The sequence below is a fragment of the Salvelinus fontinalis genome, chromosome 31 (genome assembly GCF_029448725.1).
Source record: "Salvelinus fontinalis isolate EN_2023a chromosome 31, ASM2944872v1, whole genome shotgun sequence".
In the NCBI taxonomy this organism is placed as follows: Eukaryota; Metazoa; Chordata; class Actinopteri; order Salmoniformes; family Salmonidae; genus Salvelinus; species Salvelinus fontinalis.
In genome coordinates, this window is record NC_074695.1 from 3,027,322 (window position 1) to 3,045,632 (window position 18,311).

The window sequence follows — 18,311 nt, forward strand, 5'->3', positions numbered from 1 at the left end:
GGGATGAGGAGGGGTGAGGTACGGGGTTGGGTGAGGGGGTGAGGAGGGATGAGGAGGGGTGAGGTGAGGAGGGTGAGGAGGGATGAGGTATGGGGTTGGTGAGGGGGTGAGGAGGGATGAGGTATGGGGTTGGTGAGGGGGGTGAGATATGCAGGTACACACAGCAGAATAGACTGTAGCTGAAATGAGAAGGCGATACGGACCAAACACCAAAACATACAACACACAAGATGATGATGATGATGATGATGATGATGATGATGATGATGATGATGATGATGAAGAAGAAGATGAACCCACCGACATTGACACAGAGAATTACAGCATAACATAAGAAACAGGCAGACAGACGATATATAGACACAGGGTGGCCATTTTGTCAAATGTGGAGTCACATTAATGATTCACAAAATAACCACTAATCCTCTTGTGGGGGCGAGAGGAGAGGAGAGAGGAGAGGAGAGAGGAGAGGAGAGGAGAGGAGAGACCAGTACCGAGGGTTGTTGACTGTAGTACTGTGGTTGTTGTTCCTGTTGGAGGAGCTGATCTGAGGGGGATCCTTCCAATGCCTGAGGGGGAGGAGGGTGGAGGGGAGCAGGTAAGGAGGGAGAAGAGGAGGGAGAAGGGGAGAGGAAGGAGGGAAGAGGAGAAAGGGATAAGAGGAGGAGAGGTAAGGAGGGGAGTGGAGTGGAATAGAAGAGGTGTGTGTTTGTCTGACTAGGCTCTGGGGTTTACGAGGGCTCAACATTACACAACGTTCACATAGAAATGTGTCGTCTGGAACAGACATGATTGTCTGTCAGAAGGTGTCAGATCTATTGGTTACATTTCTATCTGCAACGTTCTGTCACCTCCACTAGACCGACGAGCTCTGTGTCTCTGGACAGTCCGATGAGCAGCTGTTGTAGAGGGAGGGCAGGCCAAGAGGTAATTTACCCAGGTATTTAACCCGTTTTTTAAACCCAGGTATTTAACTCAGGGATTTAACCTAGGGATTTAACCTAGGGATTTAATCTGGGTATTTAACCCTGGGATTTAACCTAGGATTTAACCCAGGACTTAACCTACGTGTTTAACCTGGGTATTTAAGCAGGGTATTTAAGCTAGGTATTTAACCCAGGTATTTAACCAGGGTATTTCACCCGGGTTTTTGACACAGGTGTTTAACCTATGTATTTAAACTGGGTATTTGACCTGGGTATTTAAACCGAGTATTTAACAAGGTTATTTAACCCAGGTATGTAACCCGGTTATTTAATCTGGGTATTTAACCCGTGGATTTAACCCTTGGATTAACCCAGGTATTTAACCCGGTTATTTAACCCATGTTACGCCCGTGTTTGAAGGAACGAGACCAAAGCGCAGCGTGGAAAGCGTTCATGATATTTAATACTGAAACACCGACAAAACAACAAAATATAAACGAACGTAAAGTTCTGCAGGGCTAGACAGCTACTGTGCAAAAACAAAATCCCACAAACTAGGGTTTGGAAAACAGGCTGCCTAAGTATGATTGGGAATCAGAGACAACGATAGACAGCTGCCTCTGATTGGGAACCATACCCGGCCAACAAAGAAATAGAAAACTAGAATGCCCACCCAAATCACACCCAGACCTAAAGAAATAGAGAAATAAACAGGCTCTCTAAGGTCAGGGCGTGACAACCCGGTTATTTCACCTAGGTATTTAACCTGGGTATTTAACCCGGGGTTTAACTCAGTTATTTAACCTAGGTATTTAACCAGGGTATTTAATCTAGGTTTTTAATCTGGGGATTTAACCTGGGGATTTAACCCGGGGATTAAACCTGTTTTTTAAAGCTGATTATTTAACCTAGGTATTTAACCAGGGTATATCATATAGGTATTTAACCCGGGATTTAACCCGGGATTTAACCTAGTTATTTAACCTGGTTATTTAACTTCTCTACGGTAGGGGCAGCATTTTCACGTTTGGATGAAAAGCATACCCAAATTCAACTGCCAGCTACTCATCCCCAGATGATAAGATATGCATATTGTTAATATATTTGGATAGAAAACACTCTGAAGTTTCTAAAACGGTTTGAATCATGTCTGTGAGTATAACAGAACTTATGTAGCAGGCAAAACCCCGAGGACAAACCATTCAGAATTCATTTTTTTGAGGTCACTCTCTTTTCAATGAGATTTCATTGGGAAACCAGACTTCTAAGCGACCTGCTTGCAGTTCCTACGGCTTCCACTGGATGTCAACAGTCCTGAGAAATTGGTTGAGGTTATTCCTTTGTGTAATGAAGAAGTACGGCCATCTTGGACGAGAGTCACTCGACGTGTCAGGTTTGTTAGATGCGCGAGACCAGAAAGCATGCTACATATTGTTTTCCTCCGGTATTGAACACAGATCATCCCGTCTTCAATTTTATCGATTATTAACGTTAAAAAATACAGTTAAATACTGTTGTATTACAAAAGTAGTTTGAAATTTTTGGCAAAGTTTACAGGTAACCTTTGAGATATTTTGTCGTCACGTTTGAGCAAGTTGGAACCTGTGTTTTTCTGGTTCAAACGCGCCAAATAAATGGACATTTTGGATATATATTGACGGAATTAATCGAACAAAAGGACCATTTGTGATGTTTATGGGACATATTGGAGTGTCAACAAAAGAAGCTCGTCAAAGGTAAGGCATGAATTATATTTTTATTTCTGCGTTTTGTGTCTCGCCTGCAGGGTTGAAATATGCTTCTCTCTTTGTTTACAATGGTGCTATCCTCAGATAATAGCATCGTATGCTTTCGCCGAAAAGCCTATTTGAATTCTGACCTGTTGGCTGGATTCACAACCAGTGTAGCTTTAATTTGGTATCTTTCATGTGTGATTTAATGAAAGTTTGATTTTATAGTAATTTTCATCGTAATTAACTTTAATTTGGCGCTCTGCATTTTCTCAGACTTTTTGCCAAGTGAGACAGTAGCGTCCCGTCTAAACTCAGATTTTTAATATAAATATGAACTTTACCGAACAAAACATACATGTATTGTGTAACATGAAGTCCTATGAGTGTCATCTGATGAAGATCATCAAAGGTTAGTGATTAATTATATCTCTATTTCTGCTTTTTGTTACTGCTCTCTTTGGCTGGAAAAATGTCTGTGTTTTTCTGTGACTTGGCTCATACCTAACATAATCGTTTGGTGTGCTTTCGTCGTAAAACCTTTTTGAAATCGGACACTGTGGCTGGATTTACAACAAGTGTATCTTTAAAATGGTGTAAAATACATGTATGTCTGAGGAATTTAAATTATGGGATTTCTGTTGTTTTGAATTTGGCGCCCTGCAGTTTCACTGGCTGTTGACGAGGTCGGACGCTACCGTCCCACATACCCTAGAGAAGTTAATCTAGGTATTTAACCCGGGGATTTAACCCGGGTTATTTAACTTGGTTATTTAACCTAGGTATTTAACCTAGGCATTTTAAATAAGTATTTGAAAATCTATTTGGTTTTAACAAATAACCATTCAAATAGTCAAATAAAAGTACTTGTATTTTCAAATACACAGAAACAAGTATTTTAAATACCGAATCCTCAAATACACATGTATTTGAAGCCAGGTCTGATGTACATCTGCGTGTATTTGTATGTGACTCTGTGAGTGACTGCGTATGTCTGTGTGTGACTATGTGTGTCCGTATGTGTGTGTGTGTATGTCTCGCTGTAAGTACCGTGACTAGGAAGGGGCTGTTGGGGATGAGTTCCCCTCCAAAGCGAACGCAGATACAGTAATCTCCAGGCTGGGGGGCGGTGTAGAAAATATCAAAGGTTCCATCCTCCTTCTCCACAACGTCTACATCTAACTCCACCCCTTCTGGGGTAGACACACTGCACGTCACCTAGAGAGGAGAGAGAGGAGTGGAGAGGCACGTCACCTAGAGAGGAGAGAGGGAGGAGGGAGGGAGTGGAGAGGCACGTCACCTAGAGAAGAGGGAGAGGAGGGAGGGAGTGGAGAGGCACGTCACCTAGAGAGGAGAGAGGGGTGGAGGGGTGGAGAGGCACGTCACCTAGAGAGGAGACAGGAGGGAGGGGTGGAGAGGCACGTCACCTAGAGAGGAGAGAGGGGTGGAGGGGTGGAGAGGCACGTCACCTAGAGAGGAGAGAGAGGAGGGAGAAGTGGAGAGGCACGTCACCTAGAGAGGAGAGAGGAGGCTGTGGAGAGGCACGTCACCTAGAGAGGAGAGAGAGGAGGGAGTGGAGAGGCACGTCACCTAGAGAGGAGAGAGAGGAGGGAGGGAGGGAGTGGAGAGGCACGTCACCTAGAGAGGAGAGAGAGGAGGAAGGGAGTGGAGAGGCACGTCACCTAGAGAGGAGAGAGAGAGGAGGGAGGGAGTGGAGAGGCACGTCACCTAGAGAGGAGAGAGAGGAGGGAGAAGTGGAGAGGCACGTCACCTAGAGAGGAGAGAGGAGGCTGTGGAGAGGCACGTCACCTAGAGAGGAGAGAGAGGAGGGAGTGGAGAGGCACGTCACCTAGAGAGGAGAGAGAGGAGGGAGGGAGGGAGTGGAGAGGCACGTCACCTAGAGAGGAGAGAGAGGAGGAAGGGAGTGGAGAGGCACGTCACCTAGAGAGGAGAGAGAGAGGAGGGAGGGAGTGGAGAGGCACGTCACCTAGAGAGGAGAGAGAGGAGGGAGAAGTGGAGAGGCACGTCACCTAGAGAGGAGAGAGGAGGCTGTGGAGAGGCACGTCACCTAGAGAGGAGAGAGAGGAGGGAGTGGAGAGGCACGTCACCTAGAGAGGAGAGAGGGGTGGAGGGGTGGAGAGGCACGTCACCTAGAGAGGAGAGAGAGGAGGGAGTGGAGAGGCACGTCACCTAGAGAGGAGAGAGAGGAGGGAGTGGAGAGGCACGTCACCTAGAGAGGAGAGAGAGGAGGGAGGGAGTGGAGAGGCACGTCAACTAGAGAGGAGAGAGAGGAGGGAGGGAGTGGAGAGGCACGTCACCTAGAGAGGAGAGAGAGGAGGGAGGGAGTGGAGAGGCACGTCACCTAGAGAGGAGAGAGAGGAGGGAGGGAGTGGAGAGGCACGTCACCTAGAGAGGAGAGAGAGGAGGGAGGGGTGGAGAGGCACGTCACCTAGAGAGGAGAGAGAGGAGGGAGGGAGTGGAGAGGCACGTCACCTAGAGAGGAGAGAGTGGAGGGAGTGGAGAGGCACTTCACCTAGAGAGGAGAGAGGAGGGAGGGGTGGAGAGGCACGTCACCTAGAGAGGAGGGAGAGGTGGAGAGGCACGTCACCTAGAGAGGAGGGAGGGGTGGAGAGGCACATCACTTAGAGAGGAGGGAGTGGAGAGGCACGTCACCTAGAGAGGAGAGAGAGGAGGGAGGGAGTGGAGAGGCACGTCACCTAGAGAGGAGAGAGAGGAGGGAGGGGTGGAGAGGCACGTCACCTAGAGAGGAGAGAGAGGAGGGAGGGAGTGGAGAGGCACGTCACCTAGAGAGGAGAGAGAGGAGGGAGGGAGTGGAGAGGCACGTCACCTAGAGAGGAGAGAGAGGAGGGAGTGGAGAGGCACGTCACCTAGAGAGGAGAGAGAGGAGGGAGTGGAGAGGCACGTCACCTAGAGAGGAGAGAGAGGAGGGAGGGGTGGAGAGGCACGTCACCTAGAGAGGAGAGGGGAGGGAGGGGTGGAGAGGCACGTCACCTAGAGAGGAGGGAGAGGAGGGAGGGAGTGGAGAGGCACGCCACCTAGAGAGGAGAGAGGAGGGAGGGGTGGAGAGGCACGTCACCTAGAGAGGAGGGAGAGGAGGGAGGGAGTGGAGAGGCATGCCACCTAGAGAGGAGAGAGGAGGGAGGGGTGGAGAGGCACGTCAACTAGAGAGGAAAGAGGAGGGAGGGGTGGAGAGGCACGTCACCTAGAGAGGAGACAGGAGGGAGGGGTGGAGAGGCACGTCACCTAGAGAGGAGAGAGAGGAGGGAGTGGAGAGGCATGTCACCTAGAGAGGAGAGAGGAGGGAGGGGTGGAGAGGCACGTCACCTAGAGAGGAGGGAGAGGAGGGAGGGGGTGGAGAGGCACGCCACCTAGAGAGGAGAGAGAGGAGGGAGGGATTGGAGAGGCACGTCACCTAGAGAGGAGAGAGAGGAGGGAGGGGTGGAGAGGCACGTCACCTAGAGAGGAGGGAGAGGAGGGAGGGGGTGGAGAGGCACGCCACCTAGAGAGGAGAGAGAGGAGGGAGTGGAGAGGCATGTCACCTAGAGAGGAGAGAGGAGGGAGGGGTGGAGAGGCACGTCACCTAGAGAGGAGGGAGAGGAGGGAGGGGGTGGAGAGGCACGCCACCTAGAGAGGAGAGAGGAGGGAGGGGTGGAGAGGCACGTCACCTAGAGAGGAGGGAGAGGAGGGAGGGGTGGAGAAGCACGTCACCTAGAGAGGAGAGAGAGGAGGGAGGGAGTGGAGAGGCACGTCACCTAGAGAGGAGGGAGGGGTGGAGAGGTACGTCACCTAGAGAGGAGAGAGAGGAGGGAGTGGAGAGGCACGTCACCTAGAGAGGAGAGAGGAGGGAGGGGTGGAGAGGCACGTCACCTAGAGAGGAGAGAGAGGAGGGAGTGGAGAGGCACGTCACCTAGAGAGGAGAGAGAGGAGGGAGGGAGTGGAGAGGCACGTCACCTAGAGAGGAGAGAGAGGAGGGAGGGGTGGAGAGGCACGTCACCTAGAGAGGAGAGAGAGGAGGGAGTGGAGAGGCACGTCACCTAGAGAGGAGGGAGAGGTGGAGAGGCACGTCATCTAGAGAGGAGAGAGAGGAGGGAGGGAGTGGAGAGGCACGTCACCTAGAGAGGAGAGAGAGGAGGGAGGGAGTGGAGAGGCACGTCACCTAGAGAGGAGGGAGGGGTGGAGAGGCACGTCACCTAGATAGGAGAGAGGGGTGGAGGGGTGGAGAGGCACATCACTTAAAGAGGAGGGAGAGGTGGAGAGGCACGTCACCTAGAGAGGAGGGAGAGGAGGGAGGGAGTGGAGAGGCACGCCACCTAGAGAGGAGAGAGAGGAGGGAGGGAGTGGAGAGGCACGTCACCTAGAGAGGAGACAGGAGGGAGGGAGTGGAGAGGCACGTCACCTAGAGAGGAGAGAGAGGAGGGAGTGGAGAGGCAGGTCACCTAGAGAGGAGAGAGTGGAGGGAGGGGTGGAGAGGCACGTCACCTAGATAGGAGAGAGGGGTGGAGGGGTGGAGAGGCACATCACTTAAAGAGGAGGGAGAGGTGGAGAGGCACATCACTTAGAGAGGAGGGAGAGGTGGAGAGGCACGTCACCTAGAGAGGAGATAGAGGAGGGAGGGAGTGGAGAGGCACGTCACCTAGAGAGGAGAGAGAGGAAGGAGGGGTGGAGAGGCACGTCACCTAGAGAGGAGACAGGAGGGAGGGGTGGAGAGGCACGTCACCTAGAGAGGAGAGAGAGGAAGGAGTGGAGAGGCACGTCACCTAGAGAGGAGAGAGAGGAGGGAGGGAGTGGAGAGGCACGTCACCTAGAGAGGAGACAGGAGGGAGGGGTGGAGAGGCACGTCACCTAGAGAGGAGAGAGAGGAAGGAGTGGAGAGGCACGTCACCTAGAGAGGAGAGAGGAGGGAGGGAGTGGAGAGGCACGTCACCTAGAGAGGAGAGAGAGGAGGGAGGGAGTGGAGAGGCACGTCACCTAGAGAGGAGAGAGGAGGGAAGGAAGTGGAGAGGCACGTCACCTAGAGAGGAGAGAGAGGAAGGAGTGGAGAGGCACGTCACCTAGAGAGGAGGGAGAGTTGGAGAGGCACGTCACCTAGAGAGGAGAGAGAGGAGGGAGGGAGTGGAGAGGCACGTCACCTAGAGAGGAGAGAGTGGAGGGAGGGATGGAGTGGAGAGGCACGTCACCTAGAGAGGAGGGAGAGGTGGAGAGGCACATCACTTAGAGAGGAGGGAGAGGTGGAGAGGCACGTCACCTAGAGAGGAAAGAGAGGAGGGAGGGAGGGAGTGGAGAGGCACGTCACCTAGAGAGGAGAGAGTGGAGGGAGGGATGGAGTGGAGAGGCACGTCACCTAGAGAGGAGGGAGAGGTGGAGAGGCACATCACTTAGAGAGGAGGGAGAGGTGGAGAGGCACGTCACCTAGAGAGGAAAGAGAGGAGGGAGGGAGTGGAGAGGCACGTCACCTAGAGAGGAGAGAGTGGAGGGAGGGAGGGAGTGGAGAGGCACGTCACCTAGATAGGAGAGAGGGGTGGAGGGGTGGAGAGGCACGTCACCTAGAGAGGAGAGAGGGGTGGAGGGGTGGAGAGGCACGTCACCTAGAGAGGATAGAGGGGTGGAGGGGTGGAGAGGCACGTCACCTAGAGAGGAGAGAGGAGGGAGGGAGGTAGTGGAGAGGCACGTCACCTAGAGAGGAGAGAGAGGAGGGAGTGGAGAGGCACGTCACCTAGAGAGGAGAGAGGGGTGGAGGGGTGGAGAGGCACGTCACCTAGAGAGGAGAGAGGGGTGGAGGGGTGGAGAGGCACGTCACCTAGAGAGGAGAGAGTGGAGGGAGGGAGGGAGGGGAGAGGCACGTCACCTAGATAGGAGAGAGGGGTGGAGGGGTGGAGAGGCACATCACTTAAAGAGGAGGGAGAGGTGGAGAGGCACGTCACCTAGAGAGGAGGGAGAGGTGGAGAGGCACGTCACCTAGAGAGGAGAGAGGGGTGGAGGGGTGGAGAGGCACGTCACCTAGAGAGGAGAGAGGGGTGGAGGGGTGGAGAGGCACGTCACCTAGAGAGGAGAGAGGGGTGGAGGGGTGGAGAGGCACGTCACCTAGAGAGGAGAGAGGAGGGAGGGGTGGAGAGGCACGTCAACTAGAGAGGAAAGAGAGGAGGGAGTGGAGAGGCACGTCACCTAGAGGAGAGAGAGGAGGGAGGGAGTGGAGAGGCACGTCACTTAGAGAGGAGGGAGAGGTGGAGAGGCACGTCACCTAGAGGAGAGAGAGGAGGGAGGGAGTGGAGAGGCACGTCACCTAGAGAGGAGAGAGAGGAGGGAGGGAGTGGAGAGGCACGTCACCTAGAGAGGAGGGAGAGGTTGAGAGGCACGTCACCTAGAGAGGAGGGAGAGGAGGGAGAGGAGGGAGAGGTGGAGAGGCACGTCACCTAGAGAGGAGAGAGTGGAGGGAGGGAGGGAGTGGAGAGGCACGTCACCTAGATGGGAGAGAGGGGTGGAGGGGTGGAGAGGCACGTCACCTAGAGAGGAGAGAGGGGTGGAGGGGTGGAGAGGCACGTCACCTAGAGAGGAGAGAGTGGAGGGAGGGAGGTAGTGGAGAGGCACGTCACCTAGAGAGGAGAGAGGGGTGGAGGGGTGGAGAGGCACGTCACCTAGAGAGGAGAGAGGGGTGGAGGGGTGGAGAGGCACGTCACCTAGAGAGGAGAGAGTGGAGGGAGGGAGGGAGTGGAGAGGCACGTCACCTAGATAGGAGAGAGGGGTGGAGGGGTGGAGAGGCACATCACTTAAAGAGGAGGGAGAGGTGGAGAGGCACGTCACCTAGAGAGGAGGGAGAGGTGGAGAGGCACGTCACCTAGAGAGGAGGGAGAGGTGGAGAGGCACGTCACCTAGAGAGGAGGGAGAGGAGGGAGAGGAGGGAGAGGTGGAGAGGCACGTCACCTAGAGAGGAGAGAGGGGTGGAGGGGTGGAGAGGCACGTCACCTAGAGAGGAGAGAGGGGTGGAGGGGTGGAGAGGCACGTCACCTAGAGAGGGGTGGAGGGGTGGAGAGGCACGTCACCTAGAGAGGAGAGAGGGGTGGAGGGGTGGAGAGGCACGTCACCTAGAGAGGAAAGAGGGGTGGAGGGGTGGAGAGGCACGTCACCTAGAGAAGAGAGAGGAGGGAGGGGTTGGAGAGGCACGTCACCTAGAGAGGAAAGAGAGGAGGGAGGAGTGGAGAGGCACGTCACCTAGAGAGGAAAGAGGAGGCTGTGGAGAGGCACATGGACTACAACCCAGAGGAAGGCGACAGAATACATGTGGATAACCACACTAAAACCCCTGGCTGGATAACCACACTAAAACCCCTGGCTGGATAACCACACTAAAACCCCTGGCTGGATAACCACACTAAAACCCCCAGTTAAACCACAGTTAAACACCTTCATAAACAAACTACAAACCTAACCCTAACTCTAATTCTAACTCTCACCGTAACCCTAAACCATACAAATAGAAGAAACATAATCGCTCTATGATGCCAACATCTGTTCACCTTTCCTTTTCCAGCAGCCTTTGCATTCACAGTGATGACGGTCTGCTCGCCGCTCTGGATGGTCGTACCCACACCAGTTCCTGAGAGAAGTGGAGGGATGGAGAGATGGAGAGATGGAGAGGTGGAGAGGTGGAGAGGTGGAGGGATGGAGAGATGGAGAGATGGAGAGGTGGAGGGATGGAGAGATGGAGGAATGGAGGGATGGAGGGAGGGATGGATGGAGGGATGGAGGGATGGAGAGATGGAGAGATGGAGAGGTGGAGGGATGGAGAGATGGAGGAATGGAGGGATGGAGGAATGGAGGGATGGAGGGATGGAGAGATGGAGAGGTGGAGGGATGGAGAGATGGAGGAATGGAGGGATGGAGGAATGGAGGGATGGAGGGATGTAAAGATGGAGAGGTGGAGAGGTGGAGGAATGGAGAGATGGAGAGGTGGAGGAATGGAGGGATGGAGAGATGGAGAGGTGGAGGGATGGAGAGATTGAGAGGTGGAGAGGTGGAGGGATGGAGGAATGGAGGGATGGAGAGGTGGACGGATGGAGAGATGGAGAGGTGGAGGAATGGAGAGATGGAGGTGGAGGGATGGAGGAATGGAGGGATGGAGAGGTGGAGGGATGGAGAGATGGAGAGGTGGAGGAATGGAGGAATGGAGAGAAGGAGAGGTGGAGGAATGGAGGAATGGAGAGATGGAGAGGTGGAGGAATGGAGGGATGGAGGAATGGAGGGATGGAGATATGGAGAGATGGAGGGATGGAGGGATGGAGGGATGGAGGGATGGAGGAATGGAGGGATGTAAAGATGGAGAGGTGGAGGAATGGAGGGATGGAGGAATGGAGGGATGGAGGGATGGAGAGATGGAGAGGTGGAGGAATGGAGGAGTGGAGGGATGGAGGGATGGAGGGATGTAGGGATGGAGGGATGGAGGGATGGAGGGGTGGAGGAATGGAGGGATGGAGGAATGGAGGGATGGAGGAGTGGAGGGATGGAGAGGTAGAGTGATGGAGGGATGGAGAGATGGAGGGATGGAGGGGTAGAGGGATGGAGGGATGGAGAGATGGAGAGATGGAGGGATGGAGGAGTGGAGGGATGGAGGGGTAGAGGGGTAGAGGGATGGAGGGATGGAGAGGTGGAGAGATGGAGAGATGGAGGGATGGAGGGGTAGAGGGATGGAGGGATGGAGAGGTGGAGAGATGGAGGAATGAAAATGACAAGCAATATTCCATGTTTAGATCATGAAAGTTTCAGGATAACAAGATCCATTGACACCAATTACCGTGGAACACGACCCAATTGGACTACATTATCTATGGATGTAACATTTCATCATCATTCTTTATCAGACACTGTTTCTATGGTCCCATGTACCACTTTTCCAGACCATGTTTTCAGATGTGACATTACTGCACACTCACCGGCCACTTTATTAGGTACACCTATCTAGTACTGGGTAGGACCCCTTTTTGCCTACACAACAGCCTGAATTATTCACGGTGTTGTACGTTAAGAAATGCCCTTCTGCACACCACTGTTTTAAACAGCTGTTATTTGAGCGTTTTGTGGCCTTTCTGTTAGCTTGAATGAGTCTGGACATTCTCCTCTGACCTCTCTCATTAACACGGTGTTTCTGCCCACAGAACTGCCGCTCACTGAATGTGTTTTGTTTATCGCACCATTCTCTGTAAACTCTAGAGACTGTAGTGCGTCAAAATCCCAGGAGGGCAGCTGTTTCTGAGATGCTGGAATCACCATGTGTGGCACCAACAATTATACCACGGTCAAAGTTGCTTAGATTACGCATCTTGCCCCTTTCTAATGTTAGGTCGAACAACAACTAAACAACAACAACAACAACAACTAAACAACAACAACTACAACAACAACAACAGCTAAACAACAACAACAACTAAACAACAACAACTAAACAACAACAACGAAACAACAACAACGAAACAACAACAACGAAACAACAACAACAGCTAAACAACAACTAAACAACAACAACTAAACAACAACAACAACTAAACAACAACAACGAAACAACAACAACTAAACAACAACAACAGCTAAACAACAACTAAACAACAACAACTAAACAACAACAACAGCTAAACAACAACAACAACAGCTAAAGTTTACAATTGGCTCATTCATCCCCCTCCTCTCCCCTGTAACTATTCCCCAGGTCGTTGCTGCAAATGAGAACGTGTTCTCAGTCAACTTACCTGGTAAAATAACGGTAAAAAAAAACAAAACAAAAAAAAAACAACAACAACAGCTAAACAACAACAACAACAACTAAACAACAACTAAACAACAACAACAACTAAACAACAACAACAACTAAACAACAACAACAACTAAACAACAACAACTAAACAACAACAACTAAACGACAACTAAACAACAACTAAACAACTAAACAACAACTAAACAACAACAACAAATAAACAACAACAACTAAACAACAACAACAACTAAACAACAACAACTAAACAACTAAACAACAACTAAACAACAACAACAACTAAACAACAACAACAACTAAACAACAACAACAACTAAACAACAACTAAACAACAACTAAACAACAACAACAACTAAACAACAACAACAACTAAACAACAACAACAACTAAACAACAACAACTAAAACAACAACAACTAAACAACAACAACAACTAAACAACAACAACAACTAAACAACAACAACTAAACAACAACAACAACTAAACAACAACAACAGCTAAACAACAACAACAACTAAACAACAACAACAACTAAAGCTCTCTACTTGAGTTGCAGGCAGCCACATGATTCGCTGTTCGAATGTAACCGTCCTTGATGAGCTAAATCAGGTCTGTAGAGCTGATGGCATGACCTATGTCATTGTGTGGGATAATGTCAGGTTCCACCATGCTCAAATGGTGCAAGCATGGATCAGGCCCATCCACAATTTACCACCCTCTACTTACCCCCATACTCTCCTTTCCTAAAACCCGATTGAGAAATTTTTCTCCACATGGGGGTGGAAGGTATATGATAGGCGCCCTCACAAACAAGCCAGGCCATGGATGACGCATGCAATGACGTCACGGCAGACCAGCGTCAGGCCTGGATTCGCCCGAAGATTCTTCCCAAGATGTTTGGCTAATGAAAACATCCATTGTGAGGTAAAAGAGAAGCTGTGGCCCAAATCCACAAGACAGGGTTGAGGGGAAATGTAGAAGTACAGTAACCAATCCGTTGTTCTGCTTTTTACAGTAAGCCAGGTGAGGAACACTGCAGTTGATGTTTTACAGTAAGCCAGGTGAGGAACACTGCAGTTGATGTTTTACAGTAAGCCAGGTGAGGAACACTGCAGTTGATGTTTTACAGTAAGCCAGGTGAGGAACACTGCAGTTGATGTTTTACAGTAGGCCAGGTGAGGAACACTGCAGTTGATGTTTTACAGTAAGCCAGGTGAGGAACACTGCAGTTGATGTTTTACAGTAAGCCAGGTGAGGAACACTGCAGTTGATGTTTTACAGTAAGCCAGGTGAGGAACACTGCAGTTGATGTTTTACAGTAAGCCAGGTGAGGAACACTGCAGTTGATGTTTTACAGTAAGCCAGGTGAGGAACACTGCAGTTGATGTTTTACAGTAAGCCAGGTGAGGAACACTGCAGTTGATGTTTTACAGTAAGCCAGGTGAGGAACACTGCAGTTGATGTTTTACAGTAAGCCAGGTGAGGAACACTGCAGTTGATGTTTTACAGTAAGCCAGGTGAGGAACACTGCAGTTGATGTTTTACAGTAAGCCAGGTGAGGAACACTGCAGTTGATGTTTTACAGTAAGCCAGGTGAGGAACACTGCAGTTGACGTTTTACAGTAAGCCAGGTGAGGAACACTGCAGTTGATGTTTTACAGTAAGCCAGGTGAGGAACACTGCAGTTGACGTTTTACAGTAGTTTTACTGTAGTCTTTTTTGTAGCTAATTATTTTTGCTTTGATTCAAAGAAACCTATGAGTGATTTTATTGTATTTCATCAAGAAATGTCAAATTTTGTTCAATGATTCCACTGTGTGTGTAGTATTCTCTCTACTAGTCCTTTTACAGTGATGTATTTACGTGTGGTACCATAATGAAACATGCATCATATATTTTGTACTACAATATTTAATGATTGAACGAACAAATACACAGTGAAACTATCGGTATGTGTCACGCCCTGACCTTAGGGATCCTTTCTACGTCTCTATTTTGGTTTGGTCAGGGCGTGAGTTGGGGTGGGCATTCTATGTTTTGTGTTCTATGTTTTCTATTTCTTTGTGGTTGGCCGGGTGTGGTTCTCAATCAGAGGCAGCTGTCTATCGTTGTCTCTGATTGGGAGCCATACTTAGGTTGCCCTTTTCCCACCTGTGTTTGTGGGAGGTTAACTTTGTTTGATGGCACATTGCGTTAAGCTTCACGGTTTGTTTTTGTATTGTTTATTGTTTTGTTGGCGACATCTACTATTAAAAGTATGTACGCTCACCACGCTGCACCTTGGTCCTCTTCTTTAAACAGCCGTGACAGGTATCTAGTGTGTGGGTGATCTAAGTGAATGTTCCCATGGTATTTCATGATAAATGAGTTATTTGAACCAATGATTCTGCAAGTGAAAGGTTTCTTTAAAGATCTGAATACACAATGCAATGTTTTGAACATTGGACAGCCTGTGTTACAAGTGATGACCGTTTTGAGTTTTGAGTTTAGAGTTTTGAAAAACGACCACAAGGTTCTGAAATTAGTGCCGAAGGGATTGTAAAAAACGGTAATATTATGTTAATATTATGTTAATATTATGTTAATATTGTAAATCTCCAAAGTTGGAATATGTACATTGTTATGTCATGCCAATAAAGCGAATTGAATTGAATTGAGAGAGAGACAGAGGTCATGAGCAGATGAGCTCACATTTTTCAGCATGTTTTTACAAAAAGAGATTTAGAGTTAAATAAACTTGGATTTGTTTGGCAAGGACACATACAGGATACAACCCTCCACAACATAATCTTCACTCCAAACCTACAACCTGATTTTGGAATTACCTTCAAACCACCAAGGATTATTATTCCCAAGCCAAACAAACAGAAACCTGAAAACACCACCCAACCTGGAACTGAGTGAGTAATGTTTAGTCTGAAGCTATTTTTCTTTTCAAAAGCCAAGTAGAAAAATGCATTACAATGATATATTTTACTTTATAAGAACTGAATGGTAAGGCTACCAAGCTTACTAGGACAACGAGTCTACTTGAACAGAGCAATACTCAATCATGAGGCCTTAAAGTCAAAGGAACTGAATAATATTAAGAAATGCTATAGATGGAAGGAATGTAGTGTGGAAACCTACCAAACAACAATTAGGCAACAACAAATTCAACCCTATCAAATCTAAACATTTCAATCAGAAAACTGAAGAAAATGAACAACAATGACAAATGGTTTGATGAAGAATGCAAAAAACCTAATAAAGAAATTGAGAAACCTGTCCAAACATAAACAGAAACCTGCCCAGAAAACCTGAATCTACGCATTCACTATGGTGAAATAGAAGGAACAGCACGTCAGAAATCAGCTCAATGTAATTGAAGAATCTATAGACTCTAACCACTTCTGGGAAAATTGGAAAACACTAAACAAACAACAAAATGGAGATGTAAACCACTTCTCCAATCTTTTTGGTCCTATAACAAAGAACAAACAGCAAAAACATATACATGATCTAATAAAAATCTTAGTCAACTCTCTGGATTCTTCAATTACAATGAATGAACTACAGGACAAAATAAAAACCCTCCAACCCAAAAAGGCCTGTGGTGTTGATGGTATCTTCAATGAAATTATAAAATAAACAGACAAATTCCAATGGGCTATATTTTAATTATTTAACATCATTCTTAGCTCTGGCATCTTCCCCAATATTTGGAACAAAGAACTGATCACCCCAATCCACAAAAGTGGAGACAAATTTGACCACAACAACTACCGTGGGATATGCATCAACAGCAACCTTGGGAAAATCCTCTTCATTATCATTAACAGCAGACTTGTACATTTCCTCAGTGAAAACAATGTACTGAGCAAATGTCAAATTGGCTTTTTACCAAATTACCGTACAACAGACCATGTATTCACCCTACACACCCTAATTGACAAACAAACAAACAAACCAAAACAAAAGTTGATTTCAAAAAAGCCTTCGACTCAATTTGGCATGAGGGTCTGCTATACAAATTGATGGAAAGTGGTGTTGGGGGTAAAACATACAACACTATAAAATCCATGTACACAAACAGCAAGTGCGTGGTTAAAATTGGCAAAAAACACACACATTTCTTTCCACAGGGCCGTGGGTTGAGACAGGGATGCAACTTAAGCCCCACCATTTTCAACATATATCAACGAATTGGTGAGGGCACTAGAACAATCTGTAGCACCTGGCCTCACCAAGGACGGCCTACAGCAGCACCGAGATCTTCTGCACAAGTTCTGTCAGACCTGGGCCCTGACAGTAAATCTCAGTCAGACCAAAATAATGGTGTTCCAAAAAAGCTCCAGTCACCAGGACCACAAATATAAATTCCATCTAGACACCATTGACCTAGAGCACACAAAAAATGATACATACCTCGGCCTAAACATCAGCGCCACAAGTAACTTCCACAAAGCTGTGAACGATCTGAGAGACAAGGCAAGAAGGGCCTTCTATGCCATCAAAAGGAACATACAACTCCACATACCAATTAGGATCTGGCTTAAAATATTAAAATCAGTTATAGAACCCATTGCCCTTTATGGTTGTGAGGTCTGGGGTCCGCTCGCCAAACAATAATTAACAAAATGGGACAAACACCAAATTGAGACTGCATACAGAAATCTGCAAAAAATATAATCTGTGTACAACGTAAAACACCAAATTCATGCAGAGCAGAATTAGGCTGGTACCCGCTAATTATCTACAACCACCTAAAAGCGATTCCCAAACCTTCCATTTCAATGCAATCACCTACAGAGAGATGAACCTGGAGAAGAGTCCCATAAGCAAGCTGGTCCTGGGGCTCTGTTCACAAACACAAACAGACCCCACAGAGCCCCAGGACAGTAACACAATTATATCCAACCAAATCATTAGAAAACAAAAAGATAATTACTTGACATATTGGAAAGAATTAACAAAAAAACAGAGCAAACTAGAATGCTATTTGGCCATAAACAGAGAGTACACAGTGGCAGAATACCTGACCACTGTGACTGACCCAAACTTAAGGAAAGCTTTGACTATATACAGACTCAGTGAGCATAGTCTTGCTATTGAGAAAGGCCACAGTAGGCAGACATGGCTCTCAAGAGAAGACAGGCTATGTGCTCACTGCCCACAAAATGAGGTGGAAACGAGCTGCACTTTCTATGAACATATTAGAGACACATATTTCCCTCAGATTACACAGATCCACAAAGAATTTGAAAACCAACCCAATTTTGATAAACTCCCATATCTACTGGGTGAAATACAACTGTGTGCCATGCAGAGTCAAACAGCCTAAAGTAACAAAGTAACGGACCAGAGACGGAACAAGACCAGACTAGTGGATCTACCATCTAAGTGTTCTTACCCAGAGACAGAACCAGACCAGACTAGTGGATCTACCATCTAAGTGTTCTTACCCAGAGACGGAACCAGACCAGACTAGTGGATCTACCATCTAAGTGTTCTTACCCAGAGACAGAACCAGACCAGACTAGTGGATCTACCATCTAAGTGTTCTTACCCAGAGACGGAACCAGACCAGACCAGACTAGTGGATCTACCATCTAAGTGTTCTTACCCAGAGACGGAACAAGACCAGACCAGACTAGTGGATCTACCATCTAAGTGTTCTTACCCAGAGACGGAACAAGACCAGACCAGACTAGAGGATCTACCATCTAAGTGTTCTTACCCAGAGACGGAACAAGACCAGACCAGACTAGAGGATCTACCATCTAAGTGTTCTTACCCTGAGAAAGAACCAGACCAGACTAGTGGACCATCTAAGTGTTCTTACCTAGAGACGGAACCAGACCAGACTAGTGGATCTACCATCTAAGTGTTCTTACC

The 18,311-nt window shown here is 48.4% G+C and overlaps 1 protein-coding gene across 1 annotated transcript in view; it reads right to left on the reverse strand.

Moving 5' to 3' along the window:
• LOC129829423 (filamin-A-like) overlaps positions 1-18,311 on the reverse strand; it is a 313,184-nt gene that overhangs the window by 171,927 nt on the left and 122,946 nt on the right. Inside the window, exons 29-31 of the mRNA XM_055891112.1 lie at positions 10,189-10,268; positions 3,707-3,874; positions 495-569 (exon numbers count right to left, since the gene is read on the reverse strand). Of these exons, the coding sequence (XP_055747087.1) occupies positions 495-569; positions 3,707-3,874; positions 10,189-10,268 (323 nt within the window). The remainder of the gene's footprint in view (positions 1-494; positions 570-3,706; positions 3,875-10,188; positions 10,269-18,311) is intronic.